We start from the raw sequence: 23,115 nt of genomic DNA on the forward strand, positions 1-23,115 counted from the left end.
TCCAGAGAGATGGTGCCTAAATGTAGACTACAGTAGATGGGTCACTAGAAGGGAGAGTGAAATATCTAAGCCGGCTAAGTTGTTTTTAGGAGACTCGTCTGTTTCAACCATCAGCTGTACAAAGTATATTGTAGAATGTTTATAAATTAGGTATCTTTTGAAGTTAAATAGATTTAAAAGGGAGAGGTAAATAGAATCTAGGCCTAATTAATTGTAACCTACTTCAATCTATGCTACTGACCACTCACTGTCTTTCCCTGGGGGTTTAGCTCCTTTTTATCTAGATTTAGGTATTTGATCACATGCAAATATCCAACATCAACCACCTTATCATTGAACAGTTTCATTCTAAAAGCACTAGATGGCGACCGATAGCTACATTTGGCCTACTTCATTTTTGTACATGCAGAATGATCTCTGAGTAGCCTACTCCATCTATACAATTTGAAACCCAGTTTTGTTATATGAAACAGTATTGTTATGTGATTATTATTTTGTTCAGCTAATTTCACAGTCAATTATATGAGGATTGCCCATCTTAAATGTTACTTTACAGGAATAGGATCATAACTTAATTGATTGCTGGAACAGAGTCCAATTTCCTCTTCTCATGTAAAGGCATCAGGAGGTGTCTAACATGGACGGAGAATTAAGGTCAGGGAAGGAAATTAACGAGGACAAGGTGCCTCATCATGGTGACAGAGGAAGTGTCTCCACAGAGGAAATGGAGAGTGGAGGAATTCCTTCCCTAGCAAAGAGGCCCAGGCCTGATGATGTCACAGCTGACAGCACAGGAGAGATTGAGGAGGACATCGGCGGTGAGGTGGCTGATGGGAAGGAGTCAGACCAGCCTCCTCGGGCTGAGGTGAACATTACCCCGGAGACATGTTACGGCTGTGCCTGTCCCATCTGTGGCTTTGTGGCCAAAACGCCAACTTCCTTGAAGATTCACTCCAAGAGGAAGCACACTGGTAGAGGAAAGACCAGGGCTGTGAGCTCAGCTGAGGTACTTGTTGAAATAGATGGCTCCACAACCGGAGCAACAGCACGGAGTTCAAATTACAAGACAGGTGGAGACACTGAGTGGAAAGTGAGCAGCAGTGAGAGACAGCAGGATGCCACAGAGAGTCAGGGCACAGAGGCAGGAGGTTCTGAGGGGGAGGTGACTACAATAATAGCCAAAGAGGAAATTGCTGAGAAACAAGGGACAGGGAGAGATACTTTTGACAGGAAGGTGACTCCAATAGCTACAGAGGAGATTGCAGAGGAGGAGCAAGAAAAGACCCCCGGTAAGAAGATGGTAGGTAAACGGGGCCCCAAGCCAAAGACTATACATGCTTGCAGCTACTGTGGTCACGAGTTTAAGGACAAGCCGAGCCTAGATACACACATCAAGAGAAGCCACACCAAGGAGACGAATTACTTCTGTGAATTCTGCTTGTACGCCTGTGTGGCAAAGTGCGACTACGAAAAGCACTGTCTTAGTAACAAGCACAACAAACGAGTCACGGAAAGCAGGGAATCCTCTGGCCTCTCGCCACCCATGGACAAGAAGACAGCCGAGCAGGCTCAAATCTTTGCCTCCACGACGACTCAGACCCGGGCGTCCAAGCGTGCGCTCGGTGCCAGGTTCCAGCTGCAGTGCGGGAGTTGCGAATTCAGGGTCAGCAACTCTGCTTTGCTGGAGAGCCACGCTCGGCTTAAGCGCCATGGCGAGCATCGCTTCCTCTGTAACGTCTGCCGCTACTACACCGCGACATCCGAGTGGATGGACACACATGTGTCCTCGGAGAGCCACCGACGTGTGGCTGAGGAGAAAAACGCAGGGTCCTCCTTTGAGGACTGCGTTGAGAAGGTGAGCATAGATGCGGTCGGTGACGACATGCTGACAGATGACGTGGCTGTAGGGGTCATCGGACATGATGGAGAGCTGCACCCTGATGTTAATGAGGAAGCAGTTGAGGCTGCGAAAGCCATGTTGGAGAACATGGAAGAGCACATGGACGAGAGAATCCCTCCCAAGAGGAGGAGAGGCAGGCCAAAGGGGCCCGCTGCAACTACATGTGAATACTGTGGACTTCTCGCCTCCAATAGTACCAATCTAAACGTGCATATTCGTCGTAAGCACAGCCGGCAGTACAGCTACACCTGCAGGCTTTGTTCTTACAACTGTGTGACGAAAGGCGACATGGACCGCCACTGTGTCACAAAGAAGCACCTTAAACGCATGGAGGATGCTAGCAGCGATGGCCAAGTGGACCTGGATACATCAGTGCAGGTCGTGAGTACAGAGTCAGGCTCTCAGGCCAGCGAGGTTGAGGCTCTACATCAGAATAGTCCAGTCAGTGGAGGGTCCAAAGGAGAGGGAGGGGCCACGGACAAAGAAGGAGAGCTGTCGCAAGACGACGACAAAGCACAAGTTAGCAGCCCGAAAAAGAGCAAGTACGACTTAGTCAACTCCTGCAGCCATTGCAAGTTCGTAGCTCATTCGATTCCCTCCCTCGACCTCCACGTGAAGAGGAGACACACCCGGGACTTTGAGTTTGTGTGCCTGGCGTGCAGCTACTATGCGGTCACGCGTCGAGAGATGTCTCGCCACGCCTCCACGGACAAGCATAAGCAGAAGAGTGAGGTCTACCTAGAGAACCTGGAGAGCTTCGTGGCGAAAGACCTGGCGCAGCCGGAGGAGGAGGCCACAGAGCTGGGGAACAGAGCTGACCCTGATGGTGACAACAATGCTCGCACTGAGGATCCTTCCCTTTCAGTGCCGCCTGACACAGACATGGAGCAGCCCACTAACACAGACACAACTACAGACCAGCCTAACATTATAGACACAGACCAACCCACAGACACAGATACAGACCAGCCCAACAACACAGACACAGACCAGCCTCCTATCATCGATGCAGAGCAACCCACAGACACAGATGCAGACCAACCTACAGACACAGACCAGCCCAACGACACAGACAATGACCAGCCCCCTTGCACTGATACAGACCAACCCACTAACACAGATACAGACCAATCCAAATACATAGACCAGCCCAACATCACTGACATAGACCAGCCCAACATCACAGACACAGACCAGCCTCCTATCACCGATACAGAGCAACCCACAGACCCAGCTACAGACCAGCCCACATACACCGAGCATGTTACCACTAACCCCACACAGACTTCTGACGTTTTGAGCAACGAGCATGCAACCCCAATAGTGGAAGTTAGTGGCACTGTTGTTGAGGAAAACATGGAGATCCAGGTGGCTGGTGAGGTGTCCGGTGGTGGCTCGGAACAAAGCAGCAATGAAGCCCCAGGTACAATTGAGCCTCAGGAAGCACCAGCAGAAATCACCATAACACCGCCTGAGGAAGGCCAGAAGGAAGGGGCCGAGGCGGAGCCAGTCTGTTCCGACGACGACGTTGAGATGGCAGATGAGAAACCTGACATCTCTTACCCAGAGAAACAGCTCACCAGGGCGCTGCCGTTCGACGCTTGCATCGTACCTCTCAAGTCCTTGACTGAAGCCGAGCTGGCTTTGCATGAAGAACGCATGGCTCACTCTGTTGAGGGCCACTCTGGCCCGGCTGTAAGTGGCCTGGCCGGGGCAGGCAGTTTTCAGAAGATCAAAAGAACCAAACCTGTAGGGGCTTCAGGTCTGTCCAAGGGGTTAACTCCCAACCCCCGCATCCGCTGCGAGGACTGTGGCTTCATGGCGGACGGCATGAGCGGCCTCAATGTGCACATCTCCATGAAGCACCCGTCCAAGGAGAAGCACTTCCACTGCATGCTGTGCGGCAAGTCCTTCTACACGGAGAGCAACCTGCACCAGCATCTGACCAGCGCCGCTCACCTGCGCAACGAGCAGGCCAGCATCGAGGAGCTTCCGGAGGGCGGCGCCACCTTCAAGTGCGTGAAGTGCACGGACCCGTTCGAGACGGAGCAGGAGCTGTTCGTGCACATCAAGGAGAAGCACGAGGAGCTGTTGCGCGAGGTCAACAAGTACGTCCTGGAGGACACGGAGCAGATCAACCGCGAGCGCGAGGAGAACCAGGGCAGCGTGTGCAAGCACTGCGGCAAGGTGTGCAAGAGCAGCAACTCCATGGCCTTCCTGGCGCACATCCGGACACACACAGGTACGTTGTCTCCCAAAACACTTATTTGAAAACCTTCACTGATATAGTTTTTTTAATGATACATATTTCGTTTTTTTATGAGTTATTATAAAGTTATTGATAACTGCATCACTACTATTCATAGGTGTTATTATACAGTGTATTCCCCACTTAGAATCTGCCAGCAGTGTCAATCATTGCATGCGTTGGAAATTTTTGAAAAGTTTTGAGATACTGGGGTCTAGCCTATATTAGGGCCAGGCCAGGTATCAGAGGAGAGACATGGTTCACGTTGGAGAAAAGGAGAAGGTAAAGACTGAGCTGCAGTAGGAGAGATGCTAATGGACTACGGATTAGGATTCCCTGTGCACCGCCTGGTCAAAGACATGTGCGACTCATAATTGATGTGTCCATTACCAAGACTCAGTTGTAATTATAGTCAATAAGTCTCTGTAAATGTGTTAAAGCTCAGGCTAAAAGCATTGGAGACCCAAAGAGAGGTGGGCTAATAATTTAAAATAATCAATGCAGGCGTATTCAAAGCTCTTAATTTCCCTTGTGTGTGTGTGTGTGTTTGTATGTGTAATTTGTGTGTGTGTGTGTGTGTCAGCCTACATGGTGAGCTGATTATCCTCAATCCATTAAGATTTATCTTGTCATTTATAATGCAAATCAGGGTTCGGCTGGTCAGGTCTATGACTGGGGAATGTCCGGCGGGTTAAGAATAGAGGGCGCTCCATTACTCTTCCCTGACCATGTGTATTAATTGCTTTTAAAATCAACTTAATGTAGGAATGAGAAGTGAGGGCGCCATCAATAAATGCCCTTCTCGGCTTCCTCCCGTCCGTCCCCCTTTCAGCCCAAACTTTAATGGGACTTTAATTGGAGTACAGACAGAGCTCTATGGTCGGGTCTGGGTGGATTATGTGTCTGTGTGTCTGAGGTTGTGTGTGTCTTGTGTCTCTCTCTGTGTGTGTGGAGTGACTGACTAATGGCCGAGGAGTGTTAAGATGTGTGGAGAGTTGACGGAGAGGTTGCCAGTAGCAAAGTCAATGAGAGTGCTGCCACGACGCACTATGGTAGTCCGGTCATGTGGGTCAGAATACTCACATACTCAGGCTGCTGCTTTCTCTAAGTGTGTGCCCTCACCCATCACCGAGACGACATGATTAGGCCTACTTCTGTTTGTGATGACCTCTCAACTTCTAATATAGGGGAAGAGTCACCATGGTCTCACCATTGCGAACTGGTTCAGGTTGGCAAATGGTCTGTTTTGCTGGGATACGTCCTGCTATTGATTATATCCGCAAAATAAAAGCATACAAGCAGAGCAACTAACTGTCTTTACTTTGGCATTCGCCTCATTGTTTCTATGGCTCAACAAAACCACACTTTGTGTTTACGTGGTATGCGGAGAGACACACACACTGTACAGTAAGACTGAATTGCAATTCTGTTTGTTGTACAGTCGAGTAGCCTGAAAGGACGGACAACGTGAATAAGAGAAGGATTATGAGGCCCAATGATCAACATTTTGATGTATCCTTTGCGGGATATTTGTTGAATCTGTAACATCCGTTTATGAGCCTACTACAGCATTTCACGTTGCCATGTAAACAACACCATTACTCTGGGTCCAGCTGAGGAAAAGTGTTACTTAAGCAAATGAAAACAGTGACACTTTAAGAAGATGTGTTTATCAAAGTCAAGGGCACATTTGGAGGTCTCGATTTGAGTATTGTCGTTATTTTTTTTAGGTGGCTTTTTCGATTTGAATTATCTCTTTTATTTATGAGTTTGCTCCTTTTTTCTGTCGCCTATTTGTAGAATGGTCCTATTTCTTAGCATTTTGACAGCTTATGCTAGTTATTATTATTGCTAAGTTCCCTCATAACATTGAGTTATTCTCTCTTTGTATGTGGTCATTTACCGTGTTCTTCTTCCAGTGCTGTGGAGCAGGACTGTGGGGTCCGCCAGTGTTTGGACTGGGAGCACGTCCAGATGGTTTTAATTAAGCCAAGATTTTATTTACTTGATTAATCAGTGAAATCAGGAGATGGTGGGAGGCTGCACGCATATTTGTCAATTTGTCCCCTGAAAAAAAAAGAAGACTTTTTTGCCAATGAGGATGCAACTGGATTTGCATTTTGAGCTAAATTGGTCACTTTTTCACTTGAGAGAGCTGTCTGACCTTCTGAGGCCTGGGGTGGGTTGAAGTAATGGGCACACACACATAATCACCACACACACTCTTTCTCTCTAACACAAACACACACACACACACACACACACACACACACACACACACACACACACACACACACACACACACACACACACACACACACACACACACACACACACACACACACACACACACACACACACAATGAGTTTCTGAAGGTGTATAAAAGCTAGTTACAGGAGCTTGGTTTGTATGTGTTGGTCTGGCTGTATGATGTCTGACCAGGCCTCTGTTGATAAAAAAAGTTTATCTTGGGGTGGTAGACAGACATGGATATTATGTTCCCACGATATTTGATTGAATATTCAACCCTGGGAAAAAAATATGTCCCTTTGAATATGTTTTAAAACGGGGTTTGCCGTTTTCAAAGCGGTATTTCAGGATTTTGGCAACGATGACCTTTATCTAATTCAACAGAGTCAGATGAACTCGTGGATACCATGTTTATGTCTCAGTGTCCAGTATGAAGGAAGTTAGAGGTAGTTGTGCAAGCTAATGCTAACTAGCGTTAACGCAATGACTAGAAGTCTATGGGTATCTGCTAGCATTGCCAAAATCCTGAAGTATCCCTTTAACATTCCGAAAATTAGGCTAACAAGTAAGGCTTTAGATATGGGAGAGGTGAGGATGAGGGTGGATAGAGCGAGAGAGAGAGAGGGTTAAACATTGCGGGAGGGTTCTCAAGGAAATGAATTAGTCATTACCCATCTCATCTGGGATGAGGGAGCCACATTGTGGTTGGCAATATTAATTTAACATGCCACTGCATTGATGGTCAATTTCAGTTTCATGGAGGCTGTTTAAGTGGAGTGGTGGTGTATTAATTTGATGAGATGTGGGAAGGGAGGAATACCACATCTCTCTCCTCCTGCCATGTCTCATACTCACTCACACAGCCATCTGGCCAGATCCTCTCCCTCTACGCCTGTCTCTTGCTTCACCTCGGCTTGGGCGCGTGTCCGTGTGTCTGTGTGTGTGGGCGTGTGTGTATTTGTATGTTTGTTTTGGGTGCGCATCATAGGGGTGTGTGTGTCGAGGCTAAATGAAGAGGCCCGATTCACCGGCGCTCATGTGTTAACGCCCCTCCCTCGTCTGTTTGCAGACCTTGTTAGCACGCGCTTGCCTTTCAATCTTCGTTACAAGCTTAAAATTCAACGTGTCGTACTTCCAGCTCACGGCAAGTGAACCGTGTATGAACGAATTAGTAATCTACACAAAGTGCTTAATCAAATCAGCGGCTGCCCCTGAAATAAATATTGAAAAAAAATAAAATAAATGCATAGCGAGTATTTTATAGGAGGTTCCCAGTCAGATTGGTTTGTCATACTGGAGAACTGCAGCTCTAGTCTGTCTGCATGGGACCTGGCCCTAGCCTGTCTGCATGGGACCTGGCCCTAGTCTGTCTGCATGGGACCTGGCCCTAGTCTGTCTGCATGAGACCTGGCCCTAGTCTGTCTTCATGGGACCTGGCTCTAGTCTGTCTGCATGGGACCTGTCCCTAGTCTGTCTGCATGAGACCTGGCCCTAGTCTGTCTGCATGGGACCTGGTCCTAGTCTGTCTGCATGGGACCTGGTCCTAGTCTGTCTGCATGGGACCTGGCCCTAGTCTGTCTGCATGAGACCTGGCCCTAGTCTGTCTGCATGGAACCTGGCCCTAGTCTGTCTGCATGGGACCTGGCCCTAGTCTGTCTGCATGAGACCTGGCCCTAGTCTGTCTGCATGAGACCTGGCCCTAGTCTGTCTGCATGGGACCTGGCCCTAGTCTGTCTGCAGTACTATTCTGTGGCATGCTGCAGCGCTTGTTTGATTGAATAGGCCTTCCCCAGTCAGTGTGTTCTATTAGCCTAGGGTGTGGTGTCCCTTCTAGCCATCATGGGCGCTGACGATCCATAGCAGCCCCCTCTCTCGCTCTGCTGCTCTTAAATGACAAATGGCGGGCAGAGACTGTGCCCCTCTCTCAAACGCCAGCGCCACCCCACCCTCCCCATTTATTAATGACAATGATTAGAAGGAAACCTCCGTGCAAAGCCAGGCAGAGTGATTAACGCTTTTAATGATGGAACGTGGTAGTGAGTGCACACAAAATTGATTTACGTATTCTGCCTGACCTTTGGTATCCAATTTATGCATCCAGAAGCAAAGGAAGGAAGAGTAGGTAAGAGAGAGATGGAGAGAGTGACGGGGAAAGATAGAGAGGAGATTGAAGGAGAGAAAAGCCATGTACTCACTGTAGGAGCTTGTGTTTTCTTTTACAGTACCAGTCAAAAGTGTGGACACATCTACTCATTCAAGGGTATTTCTTTATTTGTACTATTTTCTACATTGTAGAATAATAGTGAAGACATCAAAACTATGAAATAACACATGGAATCATGTAGTAACCCAAAACATATTTTAGATTTTTGATTCTTCAAAGTAGCCACCCTTTGCCTTGATGACAGCTTTGCACACTTTTGGCATTCTCTCAACCATCTTATTTCATAGTTTTGATGTATGTCCTGGACTCAGGCCGTCTGGTTGTTTTACAGTCAATCTTGGGCAGTAAAGTGGTACAGTAGCTGTTAACAATATTCCAGATTTCAACAACCTGCCTAACAACAAGAATTCACCACGTCATCGTTCACAGTGTCACCATCTCTGCAATTGTGCAAAGATCTTTCTGTTTGAATGTTATTAAAGAATGTCCCCTCCCCCTGCATTATAGCTCTTCTCTACCTTCACCCCTACGTCTACAACCACTCCTTTCTTTTTATTATACTGTTTATAATCATTTGTGTATTTTTTCCAATACATAAAGTAGGATAAATTGACTTCACTTATTGTTCTGCAGGATCGAAGCCGTTCAAGTGCAAAATCTGCAGCTTTGCCACCGCCCAGCTGGGTGACGCCAGGAACCACGTGAAGAGACATCTGGGCATGAGAGAGTACAAGTGCCACATCTGTGGGTGAGTACCACAGTCAGTGACTAGTCACTACCTTTTTAACTGGGGATGCCCGGGTTTTGTTCGTTAAGTTCCAAACGGAAGAAAAAAGGTCCTAAACGGAATGAAACGGCAAGGTACTATCTGAACTTAAGAAGAAACGCTTGTTTTCCTTTTACGTTGCTACGGTCTTATTGGGGTTTTAAGTCATTTTTTTGCCATTTAGGTTGGATCACAAGAAAAAGACCCTCTTGCTCGGCAAACCATTATTTCCTCTCTTATTGTGATACGTTTCAATACAATCTGTCATATCTCACCATAGTCAACATTATAGCGCAACAGCGCAGGGCTAAGCCCATAAACTCAAGGTAAAATGCTTCTGCGTCTCTTTCCTACGGCCACAGAAGCACTGCGTTTAGGCCAAGTTCAGTTCAGTCAGTTTCGTTCCTATGCTTGATCTTCCTGCCATCTTACTGTGTTCAAATGGACACGTAGGAGTGTTTCTGTGTCATTTGGAAATGGACCAAATGGATCTTCAGCTTGTACCACGTTCTCTGCGGCTATGTGATACATAGACGAAGACGTGTAGTTATTTAGTCCCCCTCCATGCTTCTGTGTAAACTGTTTGTTTAAATGTGTTCAGTTTAGTTCGGTCGCTATGTTTTTTTTCTTCTTCTTCTTTCTGCCACGGTCGAGTGGAATGAACGTGTTTATTTGTCGCCGCCATTCACAAACGTTTTACAGAAAGGCAAACGGATTTTGTTAAACACAGCTACCTCTAATGAGGAAAAAGGCTCATGTTTCACAAGCCCTCCAGCTAAAGCCTTATCCCCGAGTGCTATAAATGTGTTTGGGCTTTGACCAAGATAATAAACACACACACACACACACACACACAGACACAGACACACACACAGACACACACACACACACACACACACACACACACACACACACACACACACACACACACACACACACACACACACACACACACACACACACACACACACACACACACACACACACACACACACACACACACACACACACACACACACACACACACACAGACAGACAGAGAGAACGCAGTTCTCCAATGTGCCTGACTGCCTTTAAATGAGTCTACTAAATACAGCTTCTGGTTTCACAAATCATGGCGGATGGAGGAGCTATCTCCCGCCTGACCCAGACACGGGTGACAAATCGGCCCTGTGTGTGTGCGTGTGCGCCCGCACTCACTACTGACTGATCACCGGGGCAACTTTCCTCTTGACTAAAGAGCAGCAACAAAGAGTAGACCAGAAACACCCTCATTAAGGCCAAAGTAACCACACTCTCTCTTCCCAAATTATTCAGATGAGATAATATAGGCCTACGTATTGGTGGTTAATCTGAATGCAGAGCTGTTGCTAATGGTTGTTCATGTCTCAGTTAATGCAATTTCCCCTTTTCGGGTTTGGGCTGACCTAGAAAGTGAGATTACAATGTAGGCTGGCCATTAGGCATTCTGTTACACCCACTGGGTGAGGTGATATTTTGCGAAACAAAACCCTCTTTATCTAATGAAATCGTTTCTCGTTATTACGATTTATCATCTTGATTACAGTAGCAGAAGCGTTCGTTTAAGTTCACTCGACCGGCGTTTCTGGCACTACAAAATTGATATTCATACGTTTAAGCAAAATGGGGTGGTTTTACACGCAGAGATACAATTCCTGGCACGTACAAAGCCCCTCAGACCATGGCAATTTGACTGGAACATTCATCAGTAATTCTATTTCTATGGTTCTACATGGCTTCCCTGCTTTGCGAGACAAGCCAATGTAACGTTAACCAGTAGTCTGTTCATTCATTTCCCATCGCTGTCACAGAGCGAGCTCATCCTGCTCTCGTTAGAATGTTGAGGAGGAGCAGCAGCGTTGTTTAACTCAATCTAAACACGTGTGTGGTCTTTCTCCCTGCACCATCGATTGGCGCCTCCCCCACCCGGTGAACTCTGTGGCTGCGAATATTACCCGCTTTTGACACTGTGCGCTAACGATTGAGACGCCCCCAAATGGATGCGGTGCCCCTCTGCTGTCCACCTCACTTTAGCTGAGCCGAGAGCCGCGGAGGACTGCTCGTCTCCGCAGAGGACTCTGGGAAGTTGTTGATAGTTAAAGATCATATTGTTGTGGCATTTAATTAACAAATGCAAATCAAGGCCAGGACAGATAGGCACCTCTGACCCAGCTGCCAATCAAACGTGAGAAGGCTGGGAGAGGGCTGTTCAGTATAGGTAGGCTGTGTTGTGTGTACACCATGCCTTTACACTCTCTCTCTCTCTATCCCTTCTTTTAGCTAACAGTTACTCTCTCTTCTTTTCTGTTTCGGTTCCTCTCTCTTTCGTTGTGTCTTTCTTGTCTTTCAGAGTGACATGTCTCTTAGCTGATATCCTCTGCTTTTTATAGCAAGTTTTAAAAATAAAAATATTTTGTACCCCCTTTTCTCCCCAATTTCATGGTATCCAATTGGTAGTTAGTTTTGTCCCATCGCTGCAACTCCGGTGCGGACTCGGGAGAGGCCGAAGGTCGAGAGCCATGCGTCCTTCGAAACACGACCCTGCCAAGCCGAACTGCTTCTTGACACACTGCTCGCTTAACCCGGAAGCCAGCCGCACCAATGTGTCGGAGGAAACACTGTACAACTGGCGACTAGAGTCAGCGTACACTGCACCTAGCCCGCCATAAGGAGTCGCTAGAGCACGATGGGACAAGGACATCCCGGCCGGCCAAACCCTCCACTTACCCGGACGATGTTGGACCAATTGTGCGCCGCCTCATGGGTCTCCCGGTCGCGGCCGGCTGAGACGCAGCCCCAGATCGAACTCGGGTCTGTAGTGACGCCTCAAACACTCTGATGCAGTGCCTTAGACCCCTGCGACTGACTTTTTTGCCATTTATGAAAGTGTTATTCAATGCGTTTCTATGGGCTATAGTAGTAAAGACCAAATTCAATATTTTCAAATCGTCTTTTTACATATATTGTTTTGATACCTAAAGGGGCCCTAAAATACAAAATGAAATCGCTAAATGATCCATGGTATGACCATCTTAAAACAATTCCATATGTCAACTCAGACCCCCCCCCCACCACCGGCTTATACTTTTAAGAATTAAAATACTGAATCTTGCAGCAATGACATCTCCTAACTGATTGATGTAGTCCGAAGCGGGCCATAAAAACATAACCTGCAAAAACAGCAGAAAAACACAAATTGCCTCCCTAGCACATACAGTACGGCAAGATTCCTCATACTGTATTTAATTGGTAAAAAAAAGCCTTTTAAACACAAGGCTGTTTCTTGTCTTTTCTCTGTGTGTGGTGTGTGTCGGGTCCACAGTGGGCCTAGGCCATTTAATGAGCACTCCCTTCCTCTCCTCCATCATGTTCTCTCCTCCCAAAAGGCTCTGGATTCAGCATTTCAGCATCCCTTACCCGTACCTCTCCCCCCCCCATCGCCCCACCGCTCTCGCCTCACCCTCCCCAAAGATGCCATGGCCGGCCAGTGCTGTTTGTACGTGTTAAATTATGCATCAGGAGTCTAAACGCTGTGAAGCATTGGTTTAATATCTGGGGGCCAAGTCGTTGGAAGTATTAACAACATCCTGGATGGTCTTCCCATTAGACCTGGTTCTATAATATCATATCGGCCAGACGGCCACTATAGTTGGAACTACCTGTCGACTAGCTCTAGTTTAAACTTTAATGGTTTCTCTCTTCATCTCCCCCCCCCAAAAAGTTGTCCGTCTTTTCGGTATCTGAGAGGTCTTTTTCCCCCTCTCCCTCCGTTGACTTAGTAGCCGAGTCCGGAGTGAGTATATTTAGTCATCGTTTCATGTTGGTGTCATGTGATTTGAATGGAACAGGATGGGGCTGGCTCGTGTCAGGCTTTTGTGTCTCCCCGTCTGTGAGTGTGTCTTCTGCTGGTCCCAGAATAGCCCCATCAGTTCAGTTCCACCCTCCCCTCCTTTCCCCAGCTCATCCTCTGTAATATGTCTTAATGCCCAGGCCTGTACCAGTGTGTGTGTGTGTGTGTGTGTGTGTGTGTGTGTGTGTGTGTGTGTGTGTGTGTGTGTGTGTGTGTGTGTGTGTGTGTGTGTGTGTGTGTGTGTGTGTGTGTGTGTGTGTGTGTGTGTGTGTGTGTGTGTGTGTGTGTGAGAGTCCGGGCCTTGACAGGAGAGGAGCATCTTAGTGCTCTGCTTATCCAGAGAAAGCCGTCACTTAACTCAGCCCCTCCATTGTGTGTCCCCCCCACCACCACTCCCACCCCTCTTCCTCCCTGACGTGATACTCTTTAATCCTCAAACAGAATCTGGTTTTAACTCAGACTATTTTTCGGTGTTAATGGTTGGGATCCCGATGAGGAGGGTTACAACGTCACTCCCCCCTGATCTCTCCGCCGCCCCCCAAAATAATTGTACATCATCGCTTCATAACGTGTCAGAGGGGTGTTGGTGGCGTGCAATTAAAACCGGCGAATATAATACAGGAAATTACGGCCTGTCAGGTCGGTGAACAACACAGTCGGTATTTGAGTTACACTTAATCATCATGTGCATTAGCGACTTCATCGGATTTCCACTCTGGTGTGAAGCAGTCTCTCTCACTGTTAAGGCTTTGGATTGTGTCTGAAAGTACAACACCCAGGCTATAGCTCTGTACTTATGTGAAGAGACGACATTTGAAAGCTCATTGCCTTAGTAAATTATATAGGTTCATGTGAACGAAAAAGGATCACCCACCCATGTGCACGCGGAGCGAAATGGTATGCAAAAATACTGAATTAATTATCACACAACAGATGTAAACATTGAATATTTACTCTCAACAAGCCAGAAACCACGAGCCGCGTTATGTTTGCATAATTCATTTGCAACCGCTCTGAAAAAGCTTCTAAATGAGCTTGTATCTTGATTGAATCGCCTGTACCAAACTCAGGATTTTTTGTGTGCTTTTTTAGGTCATGTTGTCCTTTTTTATATGAAATTCCTTCCCCCCATCAGAAACACACATGGCATTTATCCACATTAAAAGAAGTCTCAATGTTTACTGTTTTGCTACCCATCTTCACCATCACGTCAGTTAGCGTGCGCGATCCTTATCGACCAAAACAAACACATTTTGCTTTGATTCGCTTAACTTTTATTTAGTGCGGCATTATCCGGAAATGAAATAAGTAGCGCTAAAGGTCATTTGGAAAAGAATGCAGAAAGGCTGGTCTAGAAAGGTTAAACATGTGACTGAGCTGTTTGGATGATAACGAGGAGGGGTCCGTCTGCTCGGGGAGCTCGGGGTTCTGTTTCTGACTTCACTGTGTGCGCCGCGATCGCTCTTTATGACCGGGACAGCTTTACAGCCCGTTAGCCCGCTATAACATGATAAAGCACACCCTAATAGATTGGATGTGTTTAGTAGCCCTGGGCTGATGTTTGTAAAATGAATGTTTTCGCAGAAAGGAACACAAACACACAAACACACACACACTAAAGCCACGACAGGGCAGTATCTTTAATAGTCGTATACAATGTGCAACACAGTTCGTATATATTTCACAGTCAGTTTGCGTTAGATTCTACAGTATATTCCACTGACCTATATGCTGGTATTAGGCATGCAGTTATTGAGGAAATATTCAAGATTTCCATGAGCATCTTTGTTCTGTGAGCTGGGATCAGTCTAGACCTGTTAATCAAAACTTAGTAATGGTACTCTTAGTAATGTGACCCCGAACCTCTTTTCCAATACCAGATGTATGCTTCAAATGACACTTTAGGTGGAAAGTGTTGTGTCAGACTCATATTTGTGAGTATGTTTTTGTATTGGCTGAATGGGCCCAACTGAGCGTCTCTTTTTGTATCTAGCACACGTACTCTCTCTTTCTGAGCTTATCCATCCTATTAGGCCCACCTCTTAGTAAGATCCTCAGACACTTAACGGTCGAGGTCCTGCTCGCTCTTTAGTGGCCTCGAAATGGGGGCTGAGGGGCTTTAACATCAAAACATTCCCCTTTTAATCAAACAAAAACAAACAAAGCCAGACGCCATAAACGGCAAGATCAGTGTTTTAGCTAAAGCAGCTAACTCAGCACATACACTCTGGAGGGCTGGCTTGGTCATCACATCAGCAAAAGAGGCTGCATTGTCACCGGCTGAGTTTGGATGGGCCTGTTGGAGTCAATTGGCCCTGCTACACTGTACCGTGTTGTACAACGGAAAGTTGCGTAGAAAGCTGCGTTGGGTTATGATTATGATAGAGATTGATGGAAGGGTTTGTCTGATCGCAGCCTTGTTGTACGGTAAGCGCAAAATGCTCCCCTCTGAAATGGCTTTACTGGTTCGCTTAGACATTTTGGAAAAGTCAGTTCAAGATATCCTTTAAATATCCAGACAATCCATGATTGTCATTCTCTTCTGGCCTTCGCTCTGAGTGAAAGGGAGACTTGGCTAGATCCCAAAGGCTCAATGCCCTTGTGAGTACGCCCCCCCCCCCTCTGTTTGGTGCCTGTCCGGCACACGTCACTCCCAATCACACAGGGACCTCCATCTCACCAGAAGAGACGAGTGGACCTGCTGTCTCGACGTAGTTTTATACACAACAAAACAGCTCCTATGGCGATGTCTGGGGTGAGAATGGTGACAAAATAGAGAGAGAGAGAGAGAGCGAGGAAGCAAGGAAGGAAGGAAGATGAAGAGGGTCGAGAGAGATAGAGAGAGGAATATGAGGAGAGGGAGAGAAAGTACGTGAGATAGATATCACCCGTGCATTGCTCTCCTTGTGTGTTGGTGTCAGGGGACCCCAAATGGCACACAATAACACATGCCCTTAGGCATTATGGGGATGTCTTTTAAGTTGAACGAAGGTGTGTTTAGTTGCAACTCCATCAAAGATTTTAAATGCAGTTAATGCACAGGAAGAACAAACATCTCTGCTGTGGCTCAGAAACAAATCTCCTCGTTTAAAAAGGAAGAAATCCCTTGTTCGAGAGATAAAAGCCAAGCGGTTGATTCCATTGAGCTAATCCTGTCGTAGGTAGATGTAGGAGTTGCACACCAACGGGGGGGGAGGGGGGGAGAGAGTTAATGAGTGATTAACAACAGCAATTAAAAGATGAGGAGGAGAGAGGGAGAGAGAGGGAGAGGGAGAGAGAACGGAGAGAAAAAAAAGTGTATAATTAAAATATCAGTCCCTCTCTTTGTCAAAAGTGTGTGTGTCATCCACTGTGCACTTATTAAACGCCGGGAGAGGAAGGAGAGAACAGTGCTTAATTCCAGCACTCCTGAAGTGTCTGGTAATATGCCCGCGGATGGAAGCTGAGGAAGGCTGTAACTCATGTTTAAGTGTGCGGCCGTGTCATTGCAGGTTCACATTCGTGCATTTCTGTGTTGACACCCATTGGGGCAGGGGATATTTGGCAGTCAGGAGTAATTTAACTTAATTAATGGGATGCATATTTGATGGAGGAATAAAATATCCCGGCTCAGCAAAGTGGAAAAGGGGAAAGATTTAGTGGGAGTTAAAGGTGGAGGGGAGAGTAATTTGTGCATTCAGTTACTGCTGCTTGAGAGACGGAGAGACAGAGAGGGAGTGGGGGGGGAGAGAATGAGGGCGGTGGGAGTGAGGGGAAAGCGGGCAAGAAGGAGATGGGTTGATAAAGATAGAGGGAGTGAGAGTCGGGAGGAGGGAGGCCAGGAGGAGAGAGAGAGGAGGGGAGGATGAGCGGAAGTGTGAGAGATGGATGGCACTGTGTGGGTTGACACAAAGCTGAGTTGAAGTGTAGAGGGGAATGGGATGTCCCTCCATTGAGAGGGCAATCAGAGTGACAGCGTTTGAGTTAATTGATATCCGGAGTGAGCCCCCCTCTCAGTACAAACAGGCACATTACGCTGGTTTGCAAACTTGTGTCGGAGCTGCCCGGCTGCTGAGGGCCTTTTAAATATGCATGAGGGGGCTTTTAAAAGGGGGTTCAGTGATGCTGGAGAGCGGTTGGTCCCCCTACCATGCGCACACACACATATATACACACACACACACACCATGGTGCCACCAGGTGAACCCGTGGCCCAGTGAAAAGCTTGTCATGCTGCTTTTAATCTCCCCTGACACTTTTTAATTGACTTCCTGTAGGTATAGATTATTTCATGGCGAGTTCACTGTGAAGATGTTTGATACCATCCAGGAGGCATCTGGGATGCTGTTAGCTGGCTAGAGATGAGCCACCCATCCATCGCCTGTCTCTTCCTCTCCTTCCTATCTCTCTCTCCTTCTCTCTTTGTCCCTATGTCTTTGTCTTTCACCTTCTCTCTCCCTCTCTCTCTCTCTTTTTTAAATTATAAAAAAATGTATTTCACCTTTATTTAACCAGGTAGGCCAGTTGAGAACAAGTTCTCATTCACAACTGCAACCTGGCCAAGACAAAGCAAAGCAGTGCAACAAAAAACAACACAGAGTTACACATGGGATAAACAAACGTACAGTCAGTAACACAATAGAAAAATCTATATACAGTGTGGGCAAATGGAGTAAGGAGGTAAGGCAATAAATAGGCCATAATAGCGAAGTAACTACAGTTTAGCAAGTGAACACTGGAGTGATAGATGTGCAGATGATGATGTGCAAGTAGAAATACTGGTGTGCAAAAGAGCAAAAAAGTAAATAAAAACAATATGGGGATGAGGTAGGTAGTTGGATGGGCTATTTACAGATGGGCTACATACAGCTGCAGCGATCGGTAAGCTGCTCAGATAGCTGATGCTTAAATTTAGTGAGGGAGATATAAGTCTCCATCTTCAGCGATTTTTGCAATTCGTTCCAGTCATTGGCAGCAGAGAACTGGAAGGAAAGGCGGCCAAATGAGGTGTTGGCTTTGGGGATGACCAGTGAGATATACCTAGAGGAGCGAGTGCTACGGTGGGTGTTGTTATGGTGACCAGAAGGCGGAGCTTTACCTAGCAAAGACTTATAGATGAGCTGGAGCCAGTGGGTCTGGTGATGAATATGTAGCAAGAGCCAGCCAACGAGAGCATACAGGTCGCAGTGGTGGGTAGTATACCCTGGTGACAACACAGATGGCACTGTGATAGACTGCATCCAGTTTGCTGAGTAGAGTGTTGGAGGCTATTTTGTAAATGACATCGCCGAAGTCGAGGATCGGTAGGATAGTCAGTTTTACGAGGGTATGTTTGGCAGTGTGAGTGAAGGAGGCTTTGTTGCGAAATAGGAAGCCGATTCTAGATTACATTTTGGATTGGAGATGCTTAATATGAGTCTGGAAGGAGAGTTTACAGTCTAGCCAGACACCTAGGTATTTGTAGTTGTCCACATATTCTAAGTCAGAACTGTCCAGAGTAGTGATGCTAGTCGGGCGGGCGGGTGCGGGCAGCGATCGGTTGAAGAGCTTGCATTGAGTTTTACTAACGTTTAAGAGCAGTTGGAAGCCACGGAAGGAGTGATGTATGTCATTGAAGCTTGTTTGAAGGTTTGTTAACACAGTGTCCAAAGAAGGACCAGATGTATACAGAATGGTGTCGTCTGCATAGAGGTGGATCAAGGAATCACCCACAGCAAGAGCGACATCATTGATATATACAGAGAAAAGAGTCGGCCCGAGAGTTGGACCTTGTGGCACCCCCATAGAGACTGTCAGGGGTCCGGACAACAGGCCCTCCGATTTCACTCTGAACTCTATCTGAGAAGTAGTTGGTGAACCAGGCGAGGCAGTCATTTGAGAAACCAAGGCTGTTGAGTCTGCCGATGAGAATGTGATGATTGACAGAGTCGAAAGCCTTGGCCAGGTCGATGACGACGGCTGCACAGTACTGTCTTTTATCGATGGCGGTTATGATATCGTTTAGGACCTTGAGCGTGGCTGAGGTGCACCCGTGACCAGCTCGGAAACCGGATTGCACAGTGGAGAAGGTACGGTGGGATTCGAGATGGTCAGTGATCTGTTTGTTTACTTGGCTTTCGAAGACATTAGAAAGGCAGGGCAGGATGGATATAGGTCTGTAACAGTTTGGGTCTAGAGTGTTACCCCCTTTGAAGAGGGGGATGACCGCGGCAGCTTTCCAATCTTTAGGAATCTTGGACGATACGAAAGAGAGGTTGAACAGACCAATAATAGGGGTTGCAACAATGGCGGAGGATAATTTTAGAAAGAGGATCTCCAGATCCTGTCTAGCCCAGCTGATTTGTACGGGGTCCAGGTTTTGCAGCTCTTTCAGAACACCTGCTATCTGGATTTGGGTGAAGGAAAAGCTGGGGAGGCTTGGGCAAGTTGCTGCGGGGGGTGCGGAGCTGTTGGCCAGGGTTGGGGTAGCCAGGAAGAAAGCATGGCCAGCCGTAGAGAAATGCTCATTGAAATTCTCGATTATCGTGGATTTATCGGTGGTGACAGTGTTTCCTAGCCTCAGTGCAGGGGGCAGCTGGGAGGAGGTGCTCTTATTCTCCATGGACTTTCATAATTCTCTCTCCTTTTCTCTCTCTCCTTCTCTCCCTCCATCTCTCCCTCCTTCTGTGATGGCCCAGCCTTATTAAAATGGGTGAGAGACTAAATGCAATCACTCATTGCCATCATCATAATTGAGCTGATGTACCTGCTCTGTGGTGGCCCTACCCTGACAGGGGAGAGGAGTGGATGGGACGTGTGTGTGTGTGTGTGTGTGTGTGTGTGTGTGTGTGTGGAGCGCTTTGTGTCTGAGTGTAGTCCTGGTTAGGATGGGACAGAGTCTGATCCCCTCTCACTCTGTCACACACACTCTGGCCCCGCGTCTGTCACACTCGGGAACGGACCTCCGTTTTACTAAATCGACTCATCCTCCCTCACAGAAAGTACACTTGCAGTGTTTTTATTTGACTGGGGGAAGGTGAACTGTCTCGTCAGGAATCATAATGTCAGTTTGTTGTCTGTGAGGAGAGACCGACGTTCAGTGAGTCTGTCGTTATCGTGAGCCGGTCTGGTGCTTTGTTGACTAACCATCCAATAGTTCCCACTTGGCCCACTGGTTGAATCGTTGTTTTCTCGTCATTTCAACAACAACAACAAAATGAATTTGGGGAATTTTTCTACTTAAATCCAATGACGTGGTTCAAATGTATGTTGATTTCACATTGAATTCACGTTATTGACAACTTCATCAAATGTAAATCAGAACTAGATGTTGAACTGACGTCTTTACCCAGGTTTTGTGTCCTAACTTGAGGACCTTGCATAAAAATCAAGAGTTATGTGTGCTATTCTCAAGTTAGGATTCGGCTGGTATTGCTTAGGTGAGTGTTTGAATCAGGACTTAACCTAGGTAGTTGGTCAGACAGTCCAGTAGACCACATTAGGCTCTAGTTCTCTTTTAACATGAATGTTTTCACGAATTCTTTAGGTCAGGGGTGTCAAACTCATTCCACGGAAGCCCGAGTGTCTGCGTACATTTTTATTTTCTTCCTTTCGATTAAGACCTAGACAACCGGGTGAGGGGAGTTCCGTACTAATCGGTGCCCGTAAATCATCAATCAAGTACAAGGGAGGAACGAAACCCCGCAGACGCTTGGCCCTCCGTGGAATGAGTTTGACACGTGCTTTAGGTCATATTTTACATTCAAGATATCCAGCCGATCCTCAGTTTTGTTTGGAAATATCCACCATGTTCTTTGAAAAGGCCGTTAATATTCAATAATGATAAATGGGATCGATATTAGAAATGAGATTACACGCCAGCTCAAACAACCAATCAGAGATGCATTTCCTACACCAGCCAGGTCGCCCGTGATACACGTCAGGATTGGACGTCTATCAATGTCTGAGGATAGGACTTGGGAACTGGCCACTAGGTGCAGCAGTGAGTGCTGTTATCTTCAAGTAGGTTTCAGTATTGGATGGGCATAAGCATCTGCCTCTGATTCCAAAGGTTGCAAATTCAAATCCAGTATTAGAAAGTTTTTAAAAATATATATTTGTTTTCAGCCTATCCCAAACCATTCAGTTAATGCCTAACCTTAACCATTCAGAGTTAATGCCTGAGCTTGACCTTAAACACTTAGAAATTCGACGTTTGGAACAACTTTGAAATGTTGACGTTTGAGATAAAGGGATTAACGTCTAATTCTGACCTGTGACTGTGAGAGCTGGTAGACTACACAACCATCTTAGCCCAGTGCTTTCCGTTGCCCACTTAATTGATTCATTAAAGTCTTAGATTTATTGTATTTCTACTGTACCTACAGTAAATTATTGAAAGTCAACCGTAAACACGATCAGTAGACACCTTGGCCCTCGAGGCTCGTATCCCTGCCCCTCTCCTTATGGCAATTCCTTATCCATCTCTGACAGCAAAAATATTCCGCCATAAAATCTAGCAACGCCGTGCCTGACAGTAATGTAAATGACATAGAAAGCCCTCCGTCACTCCCACCGCCCAGCTCTCCTTTAGCTCTCTCCACACACCCCCGGAGCCTGAAATCACCGGGCCTCCCTGCCAGCCGCGGCTCCCTGGACGGGTATATATGTCCCCCCAGGTAGCCCCAAAGCCTCCGTCTTTTAAACACGAGGAAGTAATGGCGGGTGAGTGATGTTGTTTGTGTCCTTGACTGGGATCCTCTGTGAGCTATAGCTACAGCCCCCTCACTCCAGGTCCCTCAGAAGACCTAAAATACCCCCAGGAAAACTCCTCCACGGCTTGTAGATGTGGATGCAGCTGTGCAATGTCTGTTTTTGTACTGTGTGTGTATTTGTATAGCCTATGTGTCTATGCTTGTGTGCTTGTGTGCGCGATGTGTGTACTCTGTGCACGCTCGTATACGCATCACTACTATCTCACACACATTGTTTTCCTATGTGCCTGTGTGTGTTTTTGTATGTTTCGTGGTAAAGGCATAATCTAGTCCTATACATGCGCTTGCCTGCCTGTTGTCCGGCTGTATCCCCTCTAGCCTGAAGGCTGATGTGGGAGTTTAGCGGGTTGGAGGACCCTGGTCACTGAGAGGTTACAACAGGCTCTGTCTACGGCTCCCTCTAAAATCTCCCCATCATCACAACTGCCACCAGATTGCCCTCCGGCTCCTCACAAGGGGCGAGGGGGCTAAATTTGGGACATGGGGAAGTGTCAAGACTGTGAGGGTGCTGGTCAGCGACAGTGGCCGAGACGCACGTTCCCCCTCGGACATCCACAAGTGTCGGACCTGGTTGGCTTCTCGTAGGGGAGAGGCAGACACGGGTCAGAGGGAGGTGGCGCGTTCTGCCAGAGTTCCGCCACAGCGAGAGTCTGCCATACTGTCTTCCTCATTCCCTGCCGCGTTAACCCTTACCAAGCGGGCAATGGGCTGAACCCTGCAGCCGCCCGTGAAAACGCTGCCACATCGATTACCAGAACTGGAAAGCAGCAGCACGGGGTTGGCGGCGAGGGTGGATCACGCTCTCTGCGAGGAACCATTTATTTATTAATTCAGTTTATTCAGTCAACTAACATAGGTCAGTGTTACAGTGGACCACTGATAACTATTTGTCTCATACGGTTACATTCCAAATTAAGTTCCACGTGGTAAAACTCATTTCACCAGCCCCCCAAAATGTATTTTCACCGATGATAAAAGACAGCATGTACACGTTTTTTCTTTGAGAGTTTTGTGTTCTCAAATATCCTTTTCTTGAGAGTCAGTAGGAGAGAGAAACTGTCGATGAGTTGTAATGCAGTCTGTAATGGACAGTAGATGGCGCCATTTTACTTTTTAGAACGTCAAGAGAGCCTCTAATGTTATGTCTGAGTTGTGCTAAATGCATAATGTGTGGTACGTGTAG

The 23,115-nt window shown here is 46.9% G+C and overlaps 1 protein-coding gene across 2 annotated transcripts in view; it reads left to right on the forward strand.

Annotated features, from left to right (window-relative positions):
• LOC139564311 (zinc finger protein 407-like) overlaps positions 1 to 23,115 on the forward strand; it is a 185,217-nt gene that overhangs the window by 2,259 nt on the left and 159,843 nt on the right. For both annotated transcript variants that reach the window (XM_071383732.1, XM_071383733.1), the window contains exons 2-3: positions 557 to 4,142; positions 9,197 to 9,311. In XM_071383732.1, coding sequence (XP_071239833.1) covers positions 638 to 4,142; positions 9,197 to 9,311 — 3,620 coding nt within the window. In that variant the 5' untranslated portion in view covers positions 557 to 637. The remainder of the gene's footprint in view (positions 1 to 556; positions 4,143 to 9,196; positions 9,312 to 23,115) is intronic.

This window comes from Salvelinus alpinus, chromosome 35 (genome assembly GCF_045679555.1).
Source record: "Salvelinus alpinus chromosome 35, SLU_Salpinus.1, whole genome shotgun sequence".
Taxonomy (NCBI): Eukaryota; Metazoa; Chordata; class Actinopteri; order Salmoniformes; family Salmonidae; genus Salvelinus; species Salvelinus alpinus.